Genomic DNA, 12,470 nt, shown 5'->3' with positions numbered 1-12,470 from the left:
AGAGGGTGTAGTTATGAACTGAACTGCACAGATCCTAGGGTTCATTTACATGGCATCGGTGCTCGGAGTCACTGGAAACTAAAAACTTCAGGAAAAAGCTCTGGCTCTGTCTCCGAGTAGAAGGAGGAAAACTTTCCCAAAACATTACTACTTCTGTAGTAAATGTAAATATGTAAATATGCCAGTAGATGGAGAAGAAGAACAACGTTTGCCTCCAGAGTGTCATAAATCCCAGTAGAGGATGGATGAATGTGATGAACTGATTTTCCTGCAAGACCTCATTTGATAATATTTTGGCTCGTTTGGCTCCTAAAGGTCAAACACACACTGGTCACCACAAAGCTCTTGGTTCACTTCGTCCATTTTTTTGTTTGTTTTCGGTTAAGAGTCAACATTGCAGTACCACTGGTCGCCATGGGGCGGCAGTGTTGAGATTCAGCATGAATTTATTAACATTAGTGTGACATCCTTCATCGTTGAAGTCTGTCTTCATTTTCCTAAAAAAAACCTCTCCTTTTGTTCTTTGGTATTTCGCCAGTATGTTGATTCAGAGCGGCGCCCCCTGGTGGATTGAATGGCTCACATCCATTCCAGTGCTGTGGAAATATGGAAGTTTAAAGACCATCTGAATGAGTCTGTAGATCATCATCAATCAGAGAAAAATCGACTTCAGATGTGATCTTCAGGAAGTTAGAACGCCCTCAACCAATATAAACATGCAGCAAAAAAATTACTGGCGCATACGTGAGACGTCTTCAACGGCTTTTCTTGGCTTGTATTTCTATGATTCCATATATATTGCCAGAAATGGAAGAAATCCTGTTCAGGTTTCATTGCTGGATTGAAATGCAAATAAATCCTCATCATCCTCATCCTCATCATCCTCTCCCTCTGAGGGAGACTCCCTGAAACAACACGCTTTTCTGTTGGTAGAATTTAGAAATGAGAAGCTTTTCTAGTTTCAAAGTAGAAAAGTAACAATCCCATCAGTGTTCTGCGCCGAGACGCGCTAACTGAACTCTCAAGGCCACTTTTGACAGAAAGTTTAGTCTGGATCGCTGCTGATACTTTAAGGTATTTAACAGCATCTTCGGTCATTTTCGGAACATTTTCACTCAGTTTTCACCGAACATCAGCGATGGCGCGTTCTCAGGGAATTCCTCCAACCCGTTTAGTCCTTCGGGTTTAATCCGTGTTGTTTGAGGGTGTATTAACTTTGTTTTTCCACCGATGCCTCTGGTTTTACTTACCCCGGTTTTATTTGCTGTGTTTTCTCTCAGACCTCTCGTGGTATCCACTCATGCAGGCGGTTTTAGTTGTGTTTGCTCAAGTTCTCAGATATCGATCGGGGAGCGATTGGCCCTCCGATCCGCAGCGGCTGATGTGTTCGGTGTTGAAAGACTTCACATTACCAGAGAAACTCGCCTTTTCATTGAAGACTCCTCCAGCTTGGACCCATTGTTTTTGATTTGTGATGATTGTTTGCATTTACTTCCACTTTTGGGCTCAATGGGAGACAAACACTGATTGCTTTTGAAAAACTAGAAGAAAAAATAGAGCTTAATAAAATTGCAGCCCGACCGACTTCAGAAGATATATTTACATATTTGTACAAGAGAGATTTGCATGTTTGTGGGTTTCAGATGTTATTTTTTGCTCCCGCAGCTACAAATTAGGTTTGGAAAAACATGAAAAGTCTTGTTGGCTTCATGAAAAACACTTGTTAACCATGAAAATTTAAAAATGTGGCGACTTACAACCTTTACTTTTCCAATTTGTTCATTTCTGAACAATTTCAAACTGCTCTAGAAATTCAGTTAAATTACAGTGGACTCTTTTTTGCACTTCAAGTAAAACAAAAAAAAAAAGGTAATTTTATTCATATTTTTATAATTATTTTGATTATTATTCTAATTTTTCTCCACCTCTCGCCCACAGAGGCATTAGAGAAACTCTTAATCCTGGCTAATCTGAGCTGTTAGTGCTGGGTCACGTTTAATTGACACCCATGAGGCCGGAAACTGACGTCTGTAGCTCCACTCCATTGCGTGGATGGCGTGGCGCCGCTTCGCCCTCTCGATAGCCATAACATCGGTTATCTGCTGTGAAAGCGAGAGGAACGGGACGCCCGCCGTGCGGTTGAGAAAAACAACGGCTTTGATTTCCACTCCTGACCAAACGGTGATAAGGCCGACGATGCCACAGGACACCCCGCCATCGCCAACACATCCGCTCGTTTGCAGCCCCGGTAGGACCGCCGCTAATCCCGCGGCGCATTTACAATCCGTGTAGCCCACAACCCGATACCCCCGGAGGGGTCCCCATCAGCTGATTGTTCCTTCTGATCAGCCCCCCCGTCGTCGGGGCATTGAAGACATCCGCAGCGTGTCAGCGATACCGGACCGCGGGCCATTAGCAGCCGGCTGTCCGACCCTAATCCGTCTCCCAAACGCAACCTTATACGGCGCCGGTGGGAATACGTCTTTCCGATCGCTCCCTTCATACCTGACATATCTGAGCGTCGCAACATTCTTCCCCCCTGTGCTCGGTTTACAGTAAACACCCGAAAAATCCTCTCGCCTGTCTCCGGGGCGAACCTGGAGAACGGGGCCCTCTTTTTTTTCCCAGGAGTGGGGGGGGGGATTCCACAAGGGGCCTCTTACATCAAGCTGTCATATCAGGCTAATGAAAATCTCATTCTGCAGAGAGATCCGCTTAAAGCTGCTGAGGGCTCGTGCTAACCGGGGGATTAGCCCTGTAACGCTCGGGGACTTTGATTCCAGCGCCGGCGTAAGTCGCCGCCGCTCGGCGCTGACTTTGATATACGGCTCAGGAACTGACTCGCGTGTGTCGGGAGAGGTTCCTGCATTGGGGGGGGGGGTCTTTCAAATCTCCGGATGATTGAGACTGACGTGATGAGCGGAGACGGCGTTCGTAGCCTGAACACGTCTCTCACGGTCGGACTTCAGCTCGAAGGGACGAATCAACGCCATCAACGAGCGACTTCCCGCACTCTTAAACAGCTGCTGCCGACGTGCCCTTTAGCAGAGCACCGCTGGAATATTAAATGTGTGTGCACAACAGAAAGCCAGCAGCGTGCTGCATGCTCAGCACAACGCTAATTAGTGAATAAATCACGGGAAAGGTCAGGAGCGGAGATGGCCGTCCAGATAGCGCCCCGCCGGGACGGATCTCTGCATGTAAACAGGCAGACGTGTTAATAACCGGCTCTGGAACGAGCAGCGCCGGCGTTTCTGCTGACACGCGAAAACGCCGCGATCATTGTTGATTAGAAAGACAATTAAGTCGAGTTTTTTAAAGTGGTCACATGTGTGTTCTTCAGTCGTGTATGTTCGGCCCTAAAGCTGCTTGGTGGGATTGTTCTGGAAACTGCTTTGCTGGGTTAGCGCCACACTGAGGACAACGTCTGAAAAGGTGTTTTGTCTGCTTGAAATACACATAAATACTCATGAAATGAGTCATGATGTTGACAGTAATGTTGAATAAATGAGAAAAGAATTAATAGAATCTTATTCATGACTCTGCTCTGGCCCAGACATAAGTTCACTTAAGTTCTACTTCATAAGTATTATCTCTTAACAAATAGCTGGGTTTTTTTTCTACACGTTTTTCATGAGCTGCTGTTGCTCTCAGTCACTTTTTCTTTCTCACTCTTTATCTGGAAGTCATGATTAAATTTTTCAAAACCTTGAGTTCAGTAAATAAAAATCTTTTTTTCACTTTTGCTCCACTGTGAAACAGTGCTGCAAACCAAGGTGAAAGAAAACAACCAATAATGTAATGATGGTCAATAACTCGGAGATGAAATCTAAATTAAACATTTTTCAATTAAATATATATTTAAATGAAGCTCCAAATATTGAGAAAGTTTGAATGACAAAAATAAGGTTAAAATAACGAAAAATGATTGACCTCGTGTAGCTGATGTCAAGGATAATGTTCATATAATAATAATAAATAAAGTAAAATATTAAGAATGAAAGTCGTTAGCAATGAAATTCTTCCTGAAGTTGTGCCTGACGTTGTGTTAGCACTGTTAACTCAGCTGTATGCCTTAATGTCCTCTTGTTTTTGCTGTGAACAGTGAATATGAACACATTTGAAAAAACTGCTCAACAGCACCACAAGTGCTCAAAAAGTAATCTGAAATTTCAGCATTTTGGCGTTTAGAAACATGGAAAATTAATTCAGCAAAACATTTTTTTCTTCCTCTCCTCCCTCCTCCAGATTTTACCGCGGCGATTACCACATCGACGTCTGCATCAACGACTACCTGGACGTCTACTGCCCGCACTACGTCGGCCCGGTGTCGGACGACCGGGCGGAGCGCTACGTCCTCTACATGGTGAACTACGACGGCTACAGCTCCTGCGACCACACCGCCAAGGGCTTCAAGCGCTGGGAGTGCAACCGGCCGCTGTCGCCCAACGGGCCGCTCAAGTTCTCCGAGAAGTTCCAGCTCTTCACGCCGTTCTCCTTGGGCTTCGAGTTCCGCCCCGGCAGAGAGTACTACTACATCTGTGAGTGTCTGATGCAGCGGTGCGCACGTTCTGTTTTGCAATTCCCTCCGAGCGAGGGCCAAACCCAAAACACAGGCCGGAGGGAGTGAAACGTCTCGGCTGTCGAGGTCTGGCCTGAAGAGCCTTTTGTTGCCGAGCGGCTGAGCTCAGCTTTCCTCCTCCTCGTGAGAAGAGTCGAGGAAAACAAGCAGCCGGGAAGCCGTGTTTTCATAAGTGAAGTCAGCGCCCTGCAGGGCCAGGAGAGGCTCAGGGCCGCGTTCAGGGGGCCGGGCCGACAGGCTGCGGTCCGGCGAGGACTTCAGCCACCTTAACAGGAAGCGGTAATCACAAAGGGGAAGAGGCAACAAAGAACAGAACAGAGATAAGAGAGAAGGGTGGAAGGATTTTCCATGAGTTCCTCACAGCCTTTCTGTGGTTTGTGTCTTGAAAAGCAAACTATAAATTCCTCTGATTGTGAGCTTCTTTAAATCTGGACCTTTAGTCCACTTTTTTCTCTTCCTGAGAGTGAAGTCACTGTGTTCGGGAAAATGTACAAATGCGTCTCAAAGTATTGAAAGTGTGGGGGAAAAAAACTTGACATGAACATTTTCAGAATAAAATAAGAAAAAGAGCTAAATGGAAAACGAAAAGGTGAACATATTCTGTAGAATTCCACATTTTCTTATATCAAGCAGTATCGATTGGTCCCTTCCTACGTTGTGTTTTATGTCTTTAAATGTGACACGCTGCTCAGTGGAGTTTTGTGAAATCTCATTCTCACATCATTTACGCCTCAAAGTACCACACTGCTACGATATAATTCAGTTTTCAGAAGTCTTAAAATGTGACACACCAGAAGAAATGGACAGCATAATTAAAAGTTTGTGTGCTGATTTATCCTGAATGCATCAGTCATTGAATCATCAAGCACTGGAAGCGTTTTGCAGAAATCCCACCAAAGCTTGTCTCATTTCAAAGCAGACTTCTTGAACCGTGTCTTCGGCGACTGCAGTTAATTTACCGCAGTTAGGCTGGGAGAAGCAGAAAGAAGCGCTCAGGTTACCGAAAACACTCAGACAAGAAGTCATTCATGGTGCTTTTTATATGAACTTGGAACGCGCTGAAATGAGAGAGTGTGTTTAAAATCCACGTGACGCAGGTTAAAGACCGCGCCGCAGATTCCCGATAACCGTCTGTACTTCCTCACCGGCGGCGAGCGGAGCTCCTCGGGGCCGCCGTCCAAACCTCAATGTATATTTTGGTTGCAGTATTTTGTATTATGATGAATCGCATGTTCCTGTTAGATCTCCGTGTCTGTTTAAGTCTGCTGCAGTCCGTGTTTCGTGAATCGCGCCCGTATTGTTTTGGGAACTGCGGTCTGCCGTCGGCCATTGCCAGAGCCTTGTTGATGCCGTTCCTTGGACGCCGATGAGAAAAATCTCAGGTTTGTTGCGCTGGCTCTGAAACCGAGCGACGGCGAGGATTTCGAAGACTTTTTACGATGATTGATCTCCCAAAGCGAGCACGACGGCGGAGGAGGAGCTGAAAGCAGTTTTTAGGCCATATGGACTCCGTCTTGCTGACTCAGATTCGTGATTCATCCGGTTTTTTTTTTCCGTTCCTCTGAGAACCTGAGACCTGAACATGTGACGGATTCACCTCCAGGAACAAAGCGAGACGCCGTAACTCAGAACAGATCTGAGCCGCACAGACGTTTGTTTTCAGAAGTACATTGACTTTCACCGACTTCCTTTAAACCCTTCTGTGGGTCTAAAACATTTAATCGGCCATTCAATGTATTTAGATCAAATAAACCGTTCTCTTTGATAAAACACAACTTTTTGAAAGTGCTGCAACTTCTTCTCCATCTCCGTGAAGACAGAAAAATTACCCTTTTATGAACTTTCATTGTCTTAAAAAAAATTGTTCAAAGAAATATTATCCTGACAGCTACATTTGATTAAAAAAGCCATATTTTACCCAATATCAGCATCTTTAAGGTCATTAGTTTATTTTCATTAATGTTCTTTATAGTTTATCTTGAACTTTTTATGTCAGTATGGTTTGTTTATCATCTTTAGCACAGGTTACATTAAGTCAATATTGCTTTGATATCACACAGAATAACAATAATCTACTTTTGGAAGCACAACTATTAAAATAAGGTTTAAGAATTGAAAGAAAATCTGAATTCTTTCTAATTTTAAACAAAACAAATTCAAATTTCCACATTATTTGATTGTGTTGGATACTTGAAGTGAAGAAACACAAGCAAAGTGACGCTTAACTTATTTTTAAATTATGTGCAAAGACTCTAGAAACTGTATCTGGCAGATACAGAGAGATATTAAATATATCTGGAAAGCCTCTTCCTCTACTTAAACATAAGGCCCATGAGCCAAAACTGGTCCGAAACAGGATCCAGCACACCAAGCCGCCAAGGAAATGGCTAAGCTAGCTACCTGGCTGCTATCAAGCTAGCCTGGGAGCTCCGCTGTCAGGGGGAGTTTGTAAAACATGCATAATGTTACAGCTATAGGAGAAGTTCATTTGGACCTTTCACTGTATTTTAAATCATTAAAATTGCCTTGATATTGAGATTGCAGGAATTTTGAAACTACTTGACTGCTAGAGTTTTTCAAAATATCTGACACCCCTGCTTTAAGGGATGCTCTTAGCGTAGCGGCTAACTCTCAGCCTTCGCTGTACTGAGCAGGTTGTGTACATGCGGTTTATTGGACCATCGCCTTTATGTTGGTGAGAAAAAACAAAAACAACAATGATCATGAGAGAAAATCAAATGAACGTGTTTGTAAAGCTGAAAACACCTCCATGTGTTCTTGATCACAAACTGCAGCTTTCAGGCTGGACCGCTATAGAAATCCTGATGAGGTGCTGAGTGTAAAATCAAGTCTCTGAACGGCATAACTCATGGTTTGCTTGCTTTCAGCAGCAAAATAACACTATTTAGAGATTGTTGATGAAATGTAGTTTTCATAAGAGGGTTTTCTGATCCGTCCACAAGCTCGAAAGATGGAATTTTTCATAAAAGAGCGAGAGACCATTTGTACTCGGGTTCCATGAAATCCAAACTGTAAGGAAACCAAACAGAGACCTTTGCTCTGTAAGCCTCCGAAACGAGCTGAAAGTGCAGCCGGTACTGAAGGACCTCTGCTGTTTACACACGGGAGACCCTCCTGGTGTTTTCTTCCCGGCTCCAGTGAAGCCGGCTTTGTGACAGTAGACTGTATTTTATCAGCTGCTGCTATCGGGGTCAGATTGCATGTTGGCAGTGTCTTGTTCCGAACCCTAACAATAGCTGATAGTTAATACCGGTGTTACACATATAGTGTGGTTTGAGAGTCTGTTAAGTGAGCATGTAAATGACACATGGAAGTCGGGGAGGAGGAAGGGGGGTCGAGGTTTGCTTGTCTCGGTGAAGACAGACACTTCTTTGTCCTCCTGCGTGGGGATCGTCGTTCGCCGCGGGCGCACGGAGGGTTGGAGGGGGGCGGGACCTCGTCAAATGGATGACACCTGTGGCTGGCTACGGGCCACCCCGCCTGGCAGACAGGCCGACACCTCCGGGGGGAAGCCGCCCTGGTGTGGGATCAGCGCCGCAACCGGTCCTGGAGGGGCAAAGGTCACGGGGATGGCGACGGGGTCTGCGCTGCGAGCTTCTCCCCGGCCTCGGAGGGCGGCATGTTTTTCTAATAGAGCCGCGGTGCGGCGAGGGAAGCCTGATCCTAATCTCGGGGGATAGAAATCCAATTTTCAGAGGAGACAGTTGAGAGTCTGGCTCTCCCTGTGTGAGAGAGATGACTGTCTCCCTGCAAAGCCCCCGTGCTCCAAACCCCGGTCCTGCTCCGCGCAGCCAGCGGAGATCTACATCGATAATGACATGAACCCCGGCGAGCGCGGCGCTCCGGCAGTTCCCCTTTAGCTTCTCGCGGCTGAGGCGGAGACGAAAGGCTTTGTCCCTGAGATAAAATCCAATCATCGCAAGAAAAACAACCAATCTCTCCGTGTTTATATCAGGATTCGCCTAATTCGCCGAGCAAGGGACGGCCTTGAACCGCAGCGCCGGGCGAAACCGGTGCCGAAGCGTGTGAAGGCGACGTTCATCCCGCCGCCACGGCACACCGGATGACCTGGCTGACTAACACGGCGGTCTCGGGTTGCACGGCGGAGCTGCAGTTACAGTCATGGTGAGGCATGACAGCGTTGCTCGAGGACAGAAAACCCAGACTCTGACCTCAGTGGCAGACGGGAGAGAGACGGGAGAGAGACGGTCGGGTAATTGCGTGTGCGCGTCGGAATCTGTGAAGGAGTCGACGGGGGTACGGCGGAGTGGCGGCGGGAGGGGGGTGGGGTGAGAAAGTGAGATGAGAGAAAGACAGGATGACACAATGTCAGGGAAAGATGAGGCATGGGAGAGAGGAACTGAAAAGCAGACGGGAAAGGAAGAAGCGAGTGGAAGTAGAACATTTTCTGAAGTCTCTACCTTTAAAACATGAAGGAAAAAAAATAACACTTCAAAGTTGTCTGCCATTGTCACATAAAACAATGTCTATTGATATGTGACACTTTAGGGTGCAGCGTCAGGTCTATACCGCGGTCATATAGGAAGGACAACAGCTTTATCTCTCTCAAGGCTGAGCCTTTTCTCTTTTTTTTTTCACGTTTTCTACCATTAAAAACAACTGCAGCTACTGTTACACTGCACTGTTTTCATAGCAGAGCTGCTCCGAGTTCCTCTCAGTGGACGTCCTCCTCTGATTGGTCGGCGGTTCTGGCCTCTATAGCATGAGTGGAGAGTCAGAACCTGGCAGGTTTTCACACAGATCTCTTTACCGAAACTCTCGCTTTCACAAATCAAGTTGATGAGCTGGAAGATCTCACTTCGTCTGCAGTTTGTCTTGGCTGCAGTCGTCAATGAGCCGCTTTCGCCGGGCCCGTATGTCGTGACGGCTGATAACTGCGGCGTCACGGTGCAGCCATTTAACATCTGCAGCCTGTTTAAACACTGTCTGCTTCAGCAGCGAGTGCGGCGTGAAGCGGGCGCGTCGTCGCCATGGCTACCTGCGCTTTTATACGTCTTGGTGTGTGATTTAGTGATCGCAGTAAAAAGCAAAAATTGGTCTCTGTAAAAATCTATAAAATGGTCGTAGGAATTGTGCTTGTGCTAAAATGATAAATGACAGGCAATAAATCTTCCTGCAGATGAACCAAGTCAAGATGCAGCCTCCAGTCTCTTAAAGGAAACTGATTTTTTTTTTTTTTTTTGGTCTATTTAAAAAAAGAAAGTAAATTTACTTCTTTTGGATTTGCTAGTGGAACCTGATACGAGTACTTTCGGCGTTAGTGCGCCAAAATTCTGTCAGTGCAGCGACAGAAAGGGACCGTTTACTCCTCCAAAATGACTGCGTCTTTAAAATGTCTGGAAAAAAATAAAGTGGAGGTAAAGCAGGACGCTAACTGGGGAGAACGAACGCAACAGCTGCAGCTAATATCTTCAGCAACATATCTTTAGGAACTCTTTTTTGATTTGAAGGACATGTATGTTTCTATATGAATATAATGCAGTTGATAGTATATTTCACTCTTGCATGTTTTAACAAACTCACCTTGGCAGCGTGACTCTGAGGCTAATGCTAGTTAGCTAGCTCTCATGACAGCATCACGGTACCTCAGCTCGGGTCTCACTGTTGTTTTGTGTCTGCGCCTCTTAAGAAATTTCTTCAAAGAAAAGTGTGATTGGAGCCAAATCTGGCCCACAGGCCTTATGTTTGGCACCCCTGCCCTACAGCGCGCTGAGCCTTTAACCTTTAGTATTCCAGAGCTCCGATGGGGGTCTCCCCTTTGACTCCGCTCTGTCAGACCGTTATAGTGAAGCCAGATCCTGACGGACACATCAGCTCTCAGACCCAGAGCTCTCATGACACGAGCTCTCGGCTGCCTGTGACCTCTGTGCGACCTCTGGCAAGCCCTCTGAGGTGGTCCTGAACCCCAGGTGGGGTACCATCGCTCCAGACGTTCCGTGCAGGAGTTTACAAATACAGACTCCACCAGAGTCGCATAAAGTTGGGAGCAATAGCCAAGAGAAGTGAGACCAGAGGATGAGGGGAGACAGAGAGGCAGTTAGAGCTTGGCCGGGCGGCTGCACTCCTGTTCCAGCCACCGTTGGGGCGTGAGGTAAGTTACCGGATACCCGCTGACACAGACAGAAGCGGCGTGATTGACAACGGCTCCGTCTCGTATATTCCCCCCCCTCCGCCGCCGCCGCTTCACTTCCAATACTCCCCTCACGGTAAAGTTTAAAGACGATTTTTATCTCCCCTCACGGCCGTGAAGCATCTGATAAAAGTGGCTTTTTGAAATGGGAGCCAGAGTCGTCCTCCGCTGTGGAAACACTGACATGCTCTGCTTTTATCAGGAATCCACCGCCGGGCTGGAATCCCATCGCGCCGAGCGTCGTCTGGAGTGTCCGCGCACTGATGCACGATGCGGCGAGCGGTCGCACATTCGAGCTCAACACCCCCCCCGATGCAGAATATCCAGACTAGAGGCCACGTGTGCCTTTGCGCAGGCGGATCAATAACAGTTTGAGAGATCTGGCAGGCGGGACGACCCGACCGAGGTCACGGCTCAACACGTGAGATTGAGAGACAAAAGAAGATCTATCGGGAGATGAAGATGAATCCAGACAAAACTCTGAGGCTTTAGTGGAAAAACGTGCAGGTCGTTCGTCACAGCTGGAGACGCCATCAGATCTTTATTAGCGCCAGATTAGTTAACATTACTTAGTTCTGTTGGACGTGCTCAGCAACCTTTCGCCCCTCTTTCCCAAAAAACTGTTGGAATACTCACCTTTTTATCGTCAGGAAATGAGATTTAGTAGGTGAGCGTAACCGTATGCCACACATCTGCAGAAAAGACTGCCTGTGGCCCATTTAGACCTGGAACGACGAGGGTGACTCTGACATCAAATATGGAGCAGGAAGTCTTTAACGCGAGGATGAGAGGGAAGTTCAGATGGAGAGATAAAGCTCCTCAGACTGGAAAGAAGATAAGTGTGGGATACCTCTGACGGGAGGAACACTCCAGCTTGTCAGACCAGTCTTTTTTTCTGTAGTTTGGCTGATGTCAATGAAGAGAAAACAGGCAAGAAGACAGCACTAAAGACAGCACTACCAGCACTAAAACTCGATGGCAATCACTAACAAATACAGTTTAAGTGACGTTGAGTGTGAGAGAATGGTTCAATAACGAGATGAAATCTGGGTAAACAGTTGAAACAGGAAGAGAAGTGGACCATGGAAGGTCTGGGGGTCTCCATTCCTGCTGTGGTCTGATGGTGCAGAGGAGAATCTTTTGGCACAGTGGTGCCAAAAAAAAGTGTTTCTGAGAAAACTGGAAACAGCTGCTTGTTTCCTTCAAAGTGTTTGATTAGTTGTCGAAGTGCGCTGTCGTCTGTTGTCACATCCAAAAGTTCAAGTGTGGTAATAACAGTGGCATTTTACCTGACATTTTCATTCCTAATGACATTTCCCTTCATCGTGCCGCCTTGGATTAAATCGCCGACGCTGTGAAGTTGACGGCAACGCTCCTCCTCTGCCGTCTGTTGGTTGAATAACTTTGTGCGTTTGTGTCCGCAGCCTCCATCACCGACGACAAGGGACGAAGGAGCTGCCTCCGGCTCAAAGTCTTCGTCAGGCCTCAGAGTGAGTCCGCCGCCCCGCTCTCTCCGAGCTCTGGCCACGCCGGACTCGTCTAATCTCCACATCTTCTTTGTTTTTCTCAGACAATTGTGTGAAAAGCTCGGGGAGTGCGCAGGAAGGCGTGGACTTTGACGACAACAGTCACAACTCCCTAGAGCCCAGAGGTGGGTGGAAACACGCCGGTGGACGTTAGACTCAGAATGAAACTGATTTAGGAGGGATTGACCTC

The 12,470-nt window shown here is 46.7% G+C and overlaps 1 protein-coding gene across 1 annotated transcript in view; it reads left to right on the top strand.

The window, feature by feature from the left end:
• The window catches only part of LOC115382829 (ephrin-A5-like), a 90,796-nt gene that overhangs the window by 73,047 nt on the left and 5,279 nt on the right, over positions 1-12,470 (top strand). Inside the window, exons 2-4 of the mRNA XM_030084749.1 lie at positions 4,249-4,541; positions 12,179-12,244; positions 12,325-12,405. Of these exons, the coding sequence (XP_029940609.1) occupies positions 4,249-4,541; positions 12,179-12,244; positions 12,325-12,405 (440 nt within the window). The remainder of the gene's footprint in view (positions 1-4,248; positions 4,542-12,178; positions 12,245-12,324; positions 12,406-12,470) is intronic.

This window comes from Salarias fasciatus (assembly GCF_902148845.1).
Source record: "Salarias fasciatus chromosome 7 unlocalized genomic scaffold, fSalaFa1.1 super_scaffold_4, whole genome shotgun sequence".
Lineage (NCBI taxonomy): Eukaryota > Metazoa > Chordata > Actinopteri > Blenniiformes > Blenniidae > Salarias > Salarias fasciatus.
Note: the sequence above shows the minus strand (reverse complement) of the source record. Positions and strands in the feature narration are given on the sequence as shown.